This window comes from Harmonia axyridis, chromosome 3 (genome assembly GCF_914767665.1).
Source record: "Harmonia axyridis chromosome 3, icHarAxyr1.1, whole genome shotgun sequence".
Classification (NCBI taxonomy): domain Eukaryota; kingdom Metazoa; phylum Arthropoda; class Insecta; order Coleoptera; family Coccinellidae; genus Harmonia; species Harmonia axyridis.
The window spans coordinates 36,944,803-36,959,830 of record NC_059503.1 but is presented as its reverse complement, the minus strand read 5'-3'; the positions used below and the strand labels follow the sequence as shown (position 1 = coordinate 36,959,830).

Genomic DNA, 15,028 nt, shown 5'->3' with positions numbered 1-15,028 from the left:
TTTTTCATTTTGCTAAAAATTTTTGAGGGTAATCACTATTTTGATTAAATAAATTTGTTGAAATATATAATCTTTTCCGAAATTTTTTATTGGAAGAATTATACTATATTATGTTGATACTAGCTGAGGAGAGAATGTATATAATTCATTTTAGAGTCCTTACTTAAATTCATGTACTGGTTCCAGATGACCTGAGGAAAAATCGAAATGAGCCAAATATATTTCAAGTAATAGAAGAATGATATACCAATCTAGAATTATATCCTAATTTATTCAAATGCCTCTGCTTCATTGTTACCATTCCAACAGGATGAGAAGTATTTCTGATGGTATTATTCCATCCAATTATGCTCAAGGCATACCAATCTAGATTTGGATCTTTTAATGCATACATTACATCTCCAAAAACGTACTGCTGAAAACCTGGGGGTTCTATAAATTTATTTGTGGTTTTATTTTTACATAAGATTATATCTGAAACAAATTAAGTCTGAATCATTAGAATATTCAAAATGATATTTAATTCATTGAAAAACTCACATAGAGACTAATCATTAACAAACTTGACTATTAATTTTCAAAGCAAATGCTTTGAAAATACAATACATACACAATAGTCAAAATTTTGATTTTTCTCCATTCTCAAAATATCTGGGTTAAATACCCAGATATTTTGGATTTTTAATCGTTTTTCATTTGACAGGTAGTATCTCCATATCATTCTGTATATCAATATATGTATTATATAGAGGTCACTCGAATACCCAACAAAGTCACTTACAGGCGAACTGAAGAAATTCGTTCGAAACGCCAAGAGTCGTCGATCTTAGAGAAGGAAATCATTTGACGGCAAGGCCGTAACCAGGGGGGAGGTCCGATGGGGGGGGGGGATTTCAGAAAGGAGGATTCTAATTTCACCGAAAATACTCTCAACTTTTCCAAATTGAATCTTCTATTTCATTGCATATTCAGAGGTTTTTCTCAATAATTCATACGATCATTTGGTGTACATTTCCTTAGCTATCTTGAGTAGTTCTTGAGTTATTTGCCATTTCTCTGAAAAAATAACTAACAAAGGTCTAAAGGATATTATGTATTCCTCAAGCGCAATGAATGAAATCAGATCTGTTTTGTGGAGTGAGTATATACTGGGTAATTTTTTGTGTTGAATCAGTCAAAAATCTCGAAAAGGAAACGTCTTGCGGAAAATGTTTCAAATAAAAGGTGTGTATGAGAGTGAAGTTCACTTATGCCAAAACCTCTTTCTTTTAATTGGCCCTTGTGTTGGGTATGGGGGTCAACATTGGAATTTCAAATAGCAATCACTGATTTTTATTGAAGATTCATATTTTACGGCAAAAAATACAAAAGTTTTAGTACGAAAAAAATTTCACGAATCGTCACAGATGTCTCTGTAAACCAGTTTGAATTTTCCGTCTAAAAGACCTTAATGTGTCAGTTCCATTAATCATTTATATGAACTTTCAGCCGTAAATTGTCCAACTATTCGTTGAAACAATGGAAAAAGTTCTGCCCATAAAGACTGACGGCTTGACGGAGATTTCTACTTGATTCCAAATAAACTTCTTTCAATTGATACATTCTTTTAGTTGAATTTTTTGATACAAAAACAATAATTTCGTCATTTTTGAATGATCAATGATAGTATATGTACTGAAAACAAACAGTTCAGCAGAAAAATTTTAAGTGAATGATTAATCGAACAGGTACGTGAAGGTCGTTCAGACGGAAAATTCAAACTCGATTACAGAGCCATCTGTGACGATTCGTGAGAAATTGTTCGCACAAAATTTTTGTATTTTTTTTCCCCCAAAGGAGGGGGACCGAAGGAGGTTCTGGCATATGTTGTTGACTTCCCCCTCAAAACCATCAACCTTTCATTCGGAACGTTTTTCTATAAGATCTTTCCTTTTCGAGATTTTTGACTAATTGAATTAAAATAAATGTAAATTATATTATTGTACAATTATTGGTCGCAAACTCTACAATATTTTTCTAGAGCGGACCCTCACCCCCGAAAGTTTTTTCTAGCTACGGCCTTGTTTGACGGACAAAGAATTCGTGAAACATTCTCTCCTAGAGGGGTGTCTATTTGTCTAATTTGGCTAAAATACAGTTTGTTCAATGTTTTACTTGGATCGTTATTTTTTCTAAAAAAAGCTAGGCAATTCTGATATAAAACAATGGAAAGGTAACTTCATTTGAAAAGTGCATCTCTGAACCGATAAATATTCTGTGAACTAGGAAGCCTTGAAAGGTTAGGCTACCCTTCTCTACTTTCGAAGACGGAAGACCTTAAGGTAGGATGGTACAGAATGTGGGCCAACGTTTTGGACAAAACTTGTATTCTTGTATGGAGCTTGCTGGTTGGCATTTTGAATATTTGCTAAACTTACATGTAAGTTTTCAATAGATAAATTTCCTACCTTAAGATCTTCCCCATTCAAAAGGAGAGAAGGGTATGCTTCTCTTTCAAGGCTTCCTTATTCACACAAAATTAGTCAGCTGAAAGATGTTTATTTCAAATTTGAGTTGATCTACCTTGACATTTTTCCTGATAATATACCACTCAATTTTGAAACTCTTAGTATGATAACTTAAGGTATCAGTATTTATATGAAAATTAATACTATGATGATTTGAATGAGCTATTTTGAATATTTTTTGTCCCACTCCTTAGAAAATGATTACTAAATGTACCCAAAATGGATAAAAAACATTTTAAATGAAGTATCCCATGATATGTTTGTATTGAAAAAAAAACAATGATATCAATACATCAATGACAAACATTTTAAAATTGTTATTTTTTGATAACAACTTTTGTTTGGTAATTGAAAAGAGAAATTGACTTGTTCCATATTTGAAATTCTAGTGATTTAAAAAAAAGATATATGTTTAAACTTCCACCTGCTCCCATTATACTCGAGAAATTAGTATTTGCAGTTTTTTTTTAAGAATATTAATTGATATTACCTGCTCTGCTAAAGTGAGGTGCTACAAAATCAACCTTCACTGCATCTTCATTTCCAACAATGTATATCAGGTTATCTATAACATCCAAGTGAAGTTGATCATAAGCTGTAAGTTTTTTTCCTTGATTACGTGTTGGAATAAACTCAGTCAACCATTTAACCAAACGGTATTTCAAATTAGGAGGTAGTCTGTTCCCTCTATAATCAGGACATTCTATATCAATACAGCAATCCAAAGTAAATATTTCTTTGCCAATATTTCCAAAATTTTTCCCTTGAAAAAAAAATTTTTTATTTGATTAGGATTAAATATTGAATTAACAGTTGGTATTTTTTTCTCTCAAGCTGTACACATGGTGATTCACCATAAACTGGACAAGCATATATAGTTGTGTAGATGACACCGGGACAATTATTTGTGCCTTAAGAAATAAACCTCATATACTATGCATATATCCACCTCATAAGTGAGAAACAGCATGTCATTTCTAAGAAATATTCTATTACGATTTCTAGTCACATCAGAGTATTTTTGAGTGCTACATCAGAATCTTGACTTCTAGAGTCAAGAACTCTAGAAAAAATTCATAATGGAGGAAAACTTGCAATGTTGGTGATTTTTTTGGTTTCCAAATTGAATTTTATTTTTTGAATGAACTCAATTTTTCAAGAATTTCTGTGGATTTTTTTTTCCATTAATACAAGATGAATCTGAATAACACCAAAAAAATTTAAGGGTTGATGACAGCCGCAGAAGCAGAACGTTGTTTCTCCACTTTGAACAGCATTCAATCTTTTTCGAGAAGTACTTTGGGCCAGGATAGGTTAACTGCTCTCGTAATGTTGCTTATTGAGAAACAAATGATTCAAGATCTTTCAAACTTTAATGAATTGGTTTTTGAAGAATTCACATCGAGAAAGAACAGGCGAACTGATTTCCAATACAAAACGTGTGTAAAAATTAGTACATACTAAGTGTTTGTATTAATTAGTTATTTATCAGCTCGGTTATCAGTTACCTTATTAGTTAGACAATAAAAGCAACAACACGTGAAACTTGATCGAAAAAATGTGCTGTCTGGTTGAAGAGGTAGGATTTTTCAAACAATTTTTAGCTTAGTCATTCTTGTTCGTTTATGATGTGACTGATCAGTATAAAAAAAGAACTAACAATTTCGGATTTTTGCGTTAAGCTCTTTTCTGAATATTATTCCAAGATAAGACGAAAGAATGTCACAAACTTCTCTTAAATGCAAATGTTAAAGGTTGATTTTCAAATTTTTTTCCTCCCCCAGACTCCCTTTCCTAGGGGAATACTTTGTACCCCCCAGTACTTGCACACATGCACTCCCAAAATAAAAATCCACGCGCCGACACCGATCGTCAAGATGTCCTCTAATTTTAAGTGTGAATACCATTTTCATGGAACATCTGTATTAATACTCACCATAAGTATCGAATATATATTCTCTATCTAGTATTTTATCCATCAATTCATAAGAATACATATTAACCATGCCTAGACAACCTAGAATACATGGTAAAAGTCTTGGGAAAGAAACCAATTCAGCTTGTCTTCGAGGTTCATGTATTTCTTTGAAAGCTGCGTCAAATAGGTCAGGACAAACTTTTGGCCTATAATCAACCATAGTGGATGCAACAAGGAGCCTTTCAATATCTTTCAGCCTAAAAAAATTAAGAAATATTAGTAGCCAAGTGAGGAACACCAAATGATCAACTATTATGCCTAGTGATCTACAAAGTAATTGGCTTGCCAAGATAGGCGAAAATACATTGGGAATAATGAAGCAATGAACATGGAACGCAGAGACTTATGGTATAGTTCTACCAATCTTTTTTTTTAATCATTTATTTCAGACCTCAAAAGAGTTGTACAGGGTGGGCAAATAAGCGAGGTAAGCGGCTCTATCTCAGGATCCACTCATCGTAGAGACTTGCGGTAAAAAATTTTACCACTAAAGTGTACAAGAGAACACACTGGAAATTCTTTTGAAGTTCATACCTCTACCGCTAGGGGGCGTAATAGCTACCGTCGAGTAGAAAAATGAATTTTACTCGAAAATGTTTCATATGGAGTTGAAGAAAAAATATCATCATTGTTATTCTTGGAAAATTCTCTATCATTTTGAATTGTTACCTTCGATTTTACGACATCAAATGAGGGTAGGTGAAAGGGAGAAATCTGACTCATTGAAACGCCTCTAACTTCAGTTTGACTCAACATTTTTGAGCAAATTATATATCGTCTGAAAGATAATATCTTGTTGATTGAGGACAAAATATAGTCATGATAAATTTGTTTTTGCTGCTTTCGATACGGGGCGCTAAGTCAGAAGTTCATTGTTTTGTTCATTTTACTCCGAAATTCCAAATGTAATGATAGGAATTTCTTAACAGAAACAGAAATTCCATCAGATTTGCATGAAAACAACTGAAGGTCGCAAAGCGAGAATTTCAGGCGTTCTTAAGTTATGGCCGAAAAAAGATATTCTTCAACTGATGCACTGCGAAAAATCAACTTGTGTCTTTAAGTTCTGACAGAAACAGAAATCCCATCAAATTTGTATGAAAAAACCAAAAGGTCACAAAGCGATAGCTTCAGGCGTTTTGGAGTTATGGACGAAAAAAGATATTCTTCAACTGATGCACTGAAAAACTAAATTGTGTCTTCTTTCGGCCATAACTCTAGAACGCCTGAAGCTATCGCATTGCGACCTTTTGGTTTTTTCATACAAATTTGATGGGATTTCTTTATCTGTCAGAACTTAAAGACACAATTTGGTTTTTCGTAGTGCATCAGTTGAAGAATATCTTCTTTCGGCCATAACTTCAGAACGCCTGAAAGTATCGCTTTACGACCTTCAGGTTTTTTCTTGCAAATTTGATGGAATTTATGTTTCTGTTGAGAAAATCCTATCATTACATTTGAAATTTCGGAGTAAAATGAACAAAACAATGAGCTTCTGACTTAGCGCCTCCTATTGAAAGCAGCAAAAACAAATTTATCATGACTATATTTTGTCCTCAATCAACAAGATATTATCTCTCAGACGAAATCTAATTTGCTCAAAAATGTTGAGTCAAACTGAAGTTAGAGGCGTTTCAATCAGTCAGATTTCTCCCTTTCACCTACTCTCATTTGATGTCGTAAAATCGAAAGTGACAATTAAAAATGATAGAGAATTTTCCAACAATTACAATGATGATATTTTTTCTTCAACTTCATATGAAACATTTTCGAGTAAAATTCATTTTTCTACTCGACGGTAGCTATTACGCCCCCTAGCGGTAGAGGTATGAACTTCAAAACAATTTCCTGTGTGTTCTTTTGTTTACTTTAGTGCTAAAATTTTTTACCGCAAGTCTCTACGATGAGTGGATCCTGAGATATTGCCGCTTACCTCGCTTATTTGCCCACCCTGTACATAACTGGCACTGATGCCCTCAACTAATAATTTATAACATGTATAAAAATATCAAAAAATAAAGGAATCGATGAATTATTCTTAAAATCCATTCAACTCAGATTCTATTCCTAAAATATATGTTTATATTGCAACACACATCCCTTTCATTTCCACTAAACAATGTATTTGCTACGTTGTTATCGTTTGCACACTATGACAGATAAGCGAGTTTAAGTGTTCTGGAATAGTAATTTCTTATTCTATCTCTTGTTCTCAGGCTATAATCATGATAGTCCTTATTCTGCTTCAATTTTGTGTTGACTTTGATCAAATCATTTTGCATCTTATAAGTTCGGATTTTTCAAGCATTTTTAGGCTATTGATCTCCAGCATTGGATACTCCATATACAACATTTCACTAGCTGCATAGTAATCAATTGAAAAAATAGTTTTTTATTGCCTTGTTCTGCAGTCTTTGTAATTTAGTCATCACATTTGTCGAAGCATTTCCAAAACATGGCATCAGGTATCTTAAGTGCGGCTCAATGAAACAGGAGATATTCACTACTGTCACAATATATGCCTGCACCTCTTTATACAGGGTGCGGCAGAGCCGACTGACGAGTTTCAAAGATCTATTTAAAAAAAATGGTAGAAGTTAGAGAAAAAGGTTTTATTCATTCAAAGCAATAGGAAATGCTCTTGGTTTTGAAACCAATATCACTAAGATGGCGGCCGTCACCAGCGACACACTGATGTAGTCTATTTTGGAAGTTTTCCACCGCTTTTCGGCATATCTCGAACTGTATGGCCCGGATTTCTTCAGTTATTCGCTGCTTGAGTTCTGGCAGGGTGAGTGTACGATGTTTGAAGACCTTATCTTTAAGGTAGCCCCAAAGAAAGAAGTCGCAGATGCTCAAATCGGGTGAGCGCGCTGGCCAACCCACGTCTCTTCTCAATGACACCAGTCTCCCTGGGAACATCTGTCTCAAAACAGCTGATTGAGTTTGAACTCTGTGGGCTGTAGCGCTATTCTGCTGGAACCAGATGTCACCCAGATCGTGTTCTTTAGCAAGTTCTTCCAATTCAGGCTGTAGGAAGCTTTCCAACATTAATAACATAATGCTGGGAAGTTATATTTTCCTCCAAGAAAAAATAAAGGCCTATAACTCCGAATTGAGACACATCACACCAAACTGTGACTTTAGGTGAATGGAGTGGTCTTTCATGGAGTTGAAGAGGATTACATGTACCGGAAATTTTGCTTATTCACTGTTCCAGAAAGGTGAAAATGTGCCTCATAGCTACTGAAAAAAGTTGCTCTTCGGGAGATGCGCTGAATCATTTCCTTACAACGTGTTTTGCGGTTCACGTAATCACCAGCACTCAACTGTTGAACAAGCATGATTTTATACGGGTGGAATGATAAATCCTCATGCAGAATCCTCCTCAAAGATAGGTCTGACATTCCCAAAGCTATCACATGCCTCCGTGCAGAGCGTGAATGCTCGACTGCTACTCGAACAGCCCGCACATTTTCCGGTGTTCTTACCGTTCTCGGTCGTCCATGTCCTCGCCCTCGTCGTGTACTTACTTCCTGTTTCCTCAAGTTGACGAGCCCAAATTTTGATTGTGTTTGCAGAGAGGACTGAAACGCTGAAAGAAATGCCGAAATGCCCGCTGGGTCGCGATCCCAGAACGGTTATTTTCGTAAAACGTGCGAACGGCAAAGCCTCGATGCACTCCAGTCATGGTGCTGACTAAAAACTACCGACTGTAAGAAACACAAAGGGCACGCTACTGTAATCTACGTAGTAAAATGCCTGTAAAATGTTTTTATTTCAAAACTCTATTATCAATATAAACCGAGATATAATTTTTTTTCGATATGGGCATTTTTCCAATTTTCGCTCGAAAAAAAGAATGTCCAAAAATGATTACTACTCTTTTTAGTTTCTCAGAAAAAGAGAACGAGAACGGGGTATCAGATTTTGTTTATCTCCTTTGGTTTAGGCTTGTTACAGTTTTATATAGTTTAATAGTCAGTTGGCTTTTCAATCATTAAAATATATTATATTAAGGTTTCCATAGTAATAGTAAAAGTTGTTATTCTAAGTTAAACTGTTTTTGTATAAGTCACAGCATTAAAAGTTATTATTAGCCAAAAAATAGTAATTATTAGCCGACGTACAACTGTTTTTGTATAAGTCACAGCATTAAAAGTTATTATTAGCCAAAAAATAGTAATTATTAGCCGACGTACAATAACAAGGCTGAAACATCGAAATTTTCCCACCCTGTACAGTTCCGAGTTAATAGAAGGAGCAGCTTAAGTAGATAATTCTCTGCCAATCCCACCAAACACTTAGCAAAACCTTCCTGGCCGTCAATCCTAGCTTGGCCACTGTTTCAGCCGGCTCACTGCGTTTCGACCAGGACCGTTTTCGCTTGACGATGTCGTAAGTGATCCACTTTTCATCACCAGTCACCAACCGATTTTGGGTAGATTTTGTTGCGATTCGTAGATGGAAATTCGGTCCACGAGGTTTTTTTGTGTTAACTCGTGTGGTACCCACACATAACTTCGTCTTGAGACCAGTCTTATGCAAATGGTTCCAACGATTTATTGTGCAATCTTTAGCTCTTGGACAATCGAAACAGTGCTCACATGACGGTCGCTGTTGGTCCTCAGCCCTTCTGTGGGCTTGGAAAATAGCAATACGAGGCAGCAGTCCAACAATGGGAGAGGGACAACAAGAAAACCCTCTGTAGGAATACTCCGGGTCTTTCTAGGGCAAACAAATTTGTGGTGCTTTCACCGAGCTCTATCAGGAAGCTTCTGAAGCTACCACGAGCTGAGCTTGCGGTAATGGTGTGCCTGCTGACAGGACACTATCGGTGCAAATACCTTCTGTACCGCATGGGTAAGTCAGCAGATGAGATCTGGAGACTTTGTAGAAAGGAGGTAGAAATAGCCGAGCACATAGTGTGCAAATGCCCGTGGCTGACTGCCTTAGAATTGTTATTGGGCCTTAAAATATTCGATTGTACATGGAACAAATTTATTCAACTGAAGAAAACTACAGTGGCTAAATAAAATGGGCCTTATATTTTGAATGAATCCTAAAAATCAGGTAAATGGAGAATGTAAACAAATAGTCGCCATATTTAGGCTCAGCCAATCAAAAACGGGACCACACTTGTCGCCACTGCGGTTTATTAAGTCACTGTAGAAATCTCTACAGTGACTGTATATACTACAGTGACGACACGTTTTGATTGGTTGGAGCCCTGTCCGCCATTAAAGTTCGAACTTTTACCAGAGATCTCTGATTTTCACTATTAACATTCGAGTACCGGGCTGTTTCACATGTTTTGAAGCATTCTCGTTTGTCTTGTTAGTGATTGTGACTGGTTTAGGGGCTTCAAACACTCCCCCCCCCCCCCCGGTATTTAGCGGATCGCGATAACAAGCTTTTTTATGCACTAGTTCAAGTGATTTTGGATATACTATACCTAATAATCTTAAGAAAAATATAGAAGAACTAGAACTAAGTACATATGTAATATAATACAAAGAGCTGTTATTTTAGGTACAGCAAGGAGTGTGAGAAAATTTCTGGGAGGCGACGGATAGTTCCAAGTATCAGTGGAATTGCGTGGAAGAGGACCAGAGGGACCGCAAGTATCGGACACAGCAGTGCTCTATCCTTCTGATATTTAAAAAATCCGGGATTGAGAGAATGTTGCCCTTAGCAGTAAGTGAGAATGACAACTGCGAGAGTTTTTTCCTACGAGTATTGGCAAAAGTCGGGGATAATAATAATGGTTCAACCACTAGGACATAGAAAACTCCAACCTTTATACAGCAGAATCCCTCTAATCCGTCACCGTCGGGACCAGGGGTATGGTCGGAACACGAACAAGGTCAGATTTGCAAAAAGCCAACATTTAATTCATTAAACAATTAAGATTATCCGTGTTTATAAGCCAACAAGGCATAAAACTGCAGAAGATGTAGGAAGGAAACTTAACTAAAATCATGGTGTTTATAAGGAATTCAATAAATAATAACAAGGTAAGTCATCGACAAGTAGGTACTTGATCGTGTAACTAAGCAAGGTTGGACTAACAGAAGCGTCAGACCAACTGTGGGCGGATTAGAGGGATTCTACTGTATGCACACAGCAAATACTTACATATGAAATTTTCATAATTTTAATTACCTTCACAATTTTTAACTGACATTGATCTATCGAATATATTTGTTAATATACTCACCTAACCTCTTCAACATTTCCGATCTTATCAAGAATTCTTTGAGTTGCTCTAACCATTGATTTTTCATGATAGTGAATTGCACCAGAACCTATTATAGCTATATGAAGACAACACTGAGTTGAAAATCTCTCTATATCACCCACTAGAACATCCAGCATTTTATCAAGCTCTCTAATAATATTCCCAATATTTGAAAATCTAATAATCTGAAATTTTTCAAGATTACTACTATTCAATTCAATGTTAATAGTTCACCTTAAAATAGTTTTATATAAAATGCAATACTGAAGGTATGGAATTTTATAGAAACGGTAATTAACTCACTTTCAAAATAGAACTCAGAGTTATCTGATTAACAGTAGAACATTCCTTTTTTATTGCCACCATCATTGTCAACAAAATATGTTCAAACTTAATTTTACTTTTACTCTTAAAATAACCAAGTGCAATTATTCCAAGTTCATCTATAGACAGTTCCTTCAGATATTTATTTACAACTTGCTCCAATTCAAAAGGTACTGGTTTTCTTCTGCATACATTGATGAAAAAAAAAGCCTTCACTACTTGATCTTTTGTAAGCTGATGACTTCGTTTGCATAAGACATCAATCAATTCGAAAACATATTGACCTATCCTACCTGTAAAATTAAAGAATTATCTAATAATGTTTGAAAAAATTTAAGGTTTATATTACCTAGGTCTAATTCATACCATGCATTAGCTAATTTAAGTAAATAATCTGTTTTCTTATTAGACAATCGCTCACGACTCATATCATCCAAACAACTCCATACATCATGAAAATTGTGTTCCTTATATGATACACATCTTGGGTACCTATTCAAAAGATGGACAAATTCCAAAAGTTCACTATCCGTTAATTCTCTGCAATGATCCATTAGTCCATCAACCAAATTATCAAACCGAGCATCAGATATATCAATTTGATTCTGGCAACAGAATGTTTGAAGTGATTTGAATATATTCAGTATATCAGTAGCGGAATAATCACTATTTTTTCTATAATTCTCATTTAAGAGATCTTCAAATTTCCCCATAGTGTCGACTTCCCTGATTTTCGAAGAAACAGGTAGGCAAGGGCCATTCCTAGATATGAACTGAAACATAAATTCATTCTCTATACCTTTATGTTTTTTAATTGTAAATGAATTTGGGGAAATGTGGACATTTCTCTGGTGAGAACGAAGAATTGTATCATTTTTTCTTAAAACCGCACATAGGAAACAATTGAGTTTTTGAGATTTGAATAATCTCATAAAACTTCTTTCTAGATGATACATTCTGCCGTTTTTGTTATGTATGGAGAAGAAAGCATTTACAACTTTGAGTATAGATTGTTTATAGAATTAACAAGCAGAAGCGGTCTACACTCCTACGTCTCCTACTCAGCACTCTTTATAGGTTATTTCAGAGATTATGATATATGATCACAGATTTATCTTTAATATGATATTGGCAGACAAGATATCATTGATTTGGATGATTCTCTAAATTGACCTCAAATATCAAATTTGGATATTTCCAAATTGAAAAAATGTATTCAAAGTAAGTATGCCCTTTTATCCATGTAGTGGGTGTCATATTCCAAGTGTATGCTCTTATATTCAATTCGCAGATCAGTTACTGATTTATCTAAACTATCAAAGGATGAAGTGAAACGTTTTTTGGATTCCTTTGATACAGTAGTATCGGACTGCGATGGAGTCCTTTGGATTATGGGTGCTCCTATTCCGGGTTCTGCAGAGGTCTTACAGAAATTACGGGATCTTGGCAAAAGGATTTTTTATGTGACAAACAATTCTACTAAAACAAGGGATGAATTTTTAGATTATGGAAGAGGTATGAAATTTACCATCAACAAGGTATTTTTAACAGTTGGGTGGATCGTACATGTTTCTAATATTTTCATTTCAGGATGAAATCATCAGTTCAGCATATCTTACTGCATGTTACTTAAAAAGTATTAATTTCCAAGGTAAAGTTTATGTGGTTGGATCAGAAGGAATAACTAAAGAATTAGATGAAATCCACATCAAACACGTAGGAGTTGGAGTAAGTTTATTTTAACTGTCCCTAATGATAATATAAATTTTAAAATTTATATTCATAGCCTGATCCATGCTCATCACTACCAGATGCTCTGAATTTTGTGATAGATCCTGAAGTTAGAGCTGTTGTAGTGGGAATGGATAAATATTTTTCTTATAGTAAGATGCTCAAAGCTGCTACATATCTTAATAATTTAGAAGTCCTGTTTATTGGAACTAATACAGATGAGAGATTTCCAGGTTAGTTATTGGTGAATGGGACATATAGGGTAAATGCACTGGTTAGCCGACCGGCACTGGTTCTCGACCATTCCGTGATTTGAGATGAAATAATAATAAAAATATATCATGTAGTGCAAAATATTTTCGCGGTACGTGTTCTCGACCATTCTACCCTTCCAAGATAGTTTGCATAGTAGTGGTATAGGTCAGAGTTTTCGCGCTAAAAATTAGTTTATAATCGTCTATCATAGAAAAGGGTTCTTTCTCGTCCTCTCTTAGAAAAGTGCTTTCTGATATATGACCAGAAAATAGTAATTATTTCTTATTTTAAATGAATTATGTGTGTATATTTTGTTCCATATCAACTATAAGATATATTTTCGAGTGTATTTCAATCAAAAAGCAAATAAATGTATATTTTTTTGTTTAATATTCGGCGGTCGCGAAATGGTATTGGAAAATTTGCATCTTCTATTTCTCGACCAAAGTGGTCGAGAACCAATATGTTACTTCAATAATTGTTCAATTCAACTGATATATTTCTGTTGGATCATTTTCGTTTTTTTTCGATACCATGATTCATTTATATATCTACTTTGTGAATATTAGTTTGCGACCACCGAATTAACGTTGAAACACTTATTTATATCCTTTATTTATTCGCGGTCGAGAACCAATTTGATTGTACTTAATTCTCGACCACTGGTGGTCGGTGTTTTATATTTTATTTACTCATTAGTTTCTTAATAGATATTAAGAGCAAAATAACCAAATAATGTTGTATGAGTTGTTATTTTGAAATATTTATAGAAAGTGGAAACTTTTGCAAAATAATTTTTTTTTACGTTCCGAGTATTTCTTACTTGATTACCTCATCTGAAACCCATCTGAGTGATAGGTAGTGATGTCGATGGTACGGTACGAAAGTAATAACTAATCACTCATCTCGCTCTAAAGTTTTTTATAAAATTTTTAAGTGGAGCGGCCACTATTATTAGTGGTCGAAAACTAACACAAAAATTGTCGAGAACTCTGCGGCGTGGTCGAGAACCGAGGTTATTGAGATTTTCTATAAGTTTTCACATTTCAAAGGTTAAATGCGGAAAGAACGCTTAAAATTAGATGACAAATCATTTAAAACTCGCCAAAGAATCGATGAACACCAACACCATTAAAATTTGATAAGTTTATGTGTGAAAAAATCGTGCTCGAAATCGATGTTTCTGTTAACTGGTCGAGAACCAGTGCATTTACCCTATGAGAATAGAGTACTGATATTTATATTAATTACCTACAGCTAGTGGTTCGAAAATATTGCCTGGTACAGGGTCTTTATTGAGGGCTGTTGAATGTTGTAGTTTGAGAAAGGCTACTATTATGGGAAAGCCCAGTTCGTATGTTGGAACAGTTCTAGTAAACGAATATAAAATTAATCCAGAAAGAACTTTAATAATTGGGGACAGGTGAATACTAATTTTTATTTTCTCTAAATGTTCTTGTTTTCTACAAATTGATCAATATTGGGGCTGATTAAGCTCTAAAAAGTAATTATGAAGTTGTTAAAAGTTTTCTACTTTATTTTATAGTGTGAAACAATATTTTATTATTTCAGGTGCAACACAGACATAATACTTGGTAGTAAATGTGGTTTCAAGTCTCTGCTTGTGCTAACAGGTGTGACAACATTATCTGAAGTACAACAGTACAAAAAATCAGAGAAAGAAGATGATAAGGATCTTATTCCTGATGTTTATTTGAAAAGTTTGGGCGATTTGTTACCATTTTTAACAACAAACGAATAATACCATGGTTTATATGTGAATTTTTCATTGGAATATTATGAAATAAATTTATTGTTTCTTTACTCTGGACCAATCATTTTAAATTTCAACTATTGTTTTCTTCTTAGGAAATTCATTCTACTCAATCTGAATATCTAATTGTTCATGTGATTTGATATTAGGATTATGAATTTTTCAAATTTTCCTCTTTGAAGTCTTACTTGAGTTAAATATTCAGCACATTAAATATA

The 15,028-nt window shown here is 34.6% G+C and overlaps 2 protein-coding genes across 3 annotated transcripts; one reads left to right on the top strand and one right to left on the bottom strand.

Annotated features, from left to right (window-relative positions):
- Positions 1 to 67: 67 nt before the first annotated feature.
- On the bottom strand, positions 68 to 12,137 carry LOC123675208 (FAST kinase domain-containing protein 5, mitochondrial). Of its 2 annotated transcripts, XM_045610530.1 has the most exons (7): positions 11,400 to 12,137; positions 11,030 to 11,343; positions 10,706 to 10,911; positions 4,444 to 4,682; positions 2,998 to 3,270; positions 248 to 474; positions 68 to 191 (listed from the first exon to the last, which is right to left on the bottom strand). In XM_045610530.1, the coding sequence occupies exons 1-7, from the start codon at positions 12,004 to 12,006 to the stop codon at positions 120 to 122; spliced, it is 1,938 nt and encodes a 645-aa protein (XP_045466486.1). In that variant the 5' UTR covers positions 12,007 to 12,137; the 3' UTR covers positions 68 to 119. The 2 variants fall into 2 exon arrangements, with proteins under 2 accessions (XP_045466486.1, XP_045466484.1); XM_045610528.1 differs by lacking the exons at positions 68 to 191; positions 248 to 474 and adding an exon at positions 828 to 1,056 and having other exon boundaries at positions 11,400 to 12,129.
- LOC123675212 (glycerol-3-phosphate phosphatase-like) lies at positions 12,116 to 14,860 on the top strand. The gene is made up of 6 exons (XM_045610536.1): positions 12,116 to 12,271; positions 12,342 to 12,588; positions 12,641 to 12,778; positions 12,837 to 13,014; positions 14,294 to 14,459; positions 14,609 to 14,860. The coding sequence occupies exons 1-6, from the start codon at positions 12,261 to 12,263 to the stop codon at positions 14,796 to 14,798; spliced, it is 930 nt and encodes a 309-aa protein (XP_045466492.1). The 5' UTR covers positions 12,116 to 12,260; the 3' UTR covers positions 14,799 to 14,860.
- Positions 14,861 to 15,028: the final 168 nt, after the last annotated feature.

What these genes read in the sequence shown, in the direction of transcription:
- LOC123675208 (XM_045610530.1), bottom strand. Translation starts at nt 12,006, where the DNA reads ATGTATCATCTAGAAAGAAGTTTTATGAGATTATTCAAATCTCAAAAA. An exon ending in CTCTGAGTTCTATTTTGAAA is followed by an intron (nt 10,912 to 11,029) that starts GTGAGTTAATTA and finishes GAAAAATTTCAG; the next exon opens with ATTATTAGATTTTCAAATAT. An exon ending in ACCTCACTTTAGCAGAGCAG is followed by an intron (nt 475 to 2,997) that starts GTAATATCAATT and finishes AATTTGTTTCAG; the next exon opens with ATATAATCTTATGTAAAAAT.
- LOC123675212 (XM_045610536.1), top strand. An exon ending in TACAGATGAGAGATTTCCAG is followed by an intron (nt 13,015 to 14,293) that starts GTTAGTTATTGG and finishes AATTACCTACAG; the next exon opens with CTAGTGGTTCGAAAATATTG. An exon ending in ACTTTAATAATTGGGGACAG is followed by an intron (nt 14,460 to 14,608) that starts GTGAATACTAAT and finishes TTATTATTTCAG; the next exon opens with GTGCAACACAGACATAATAC.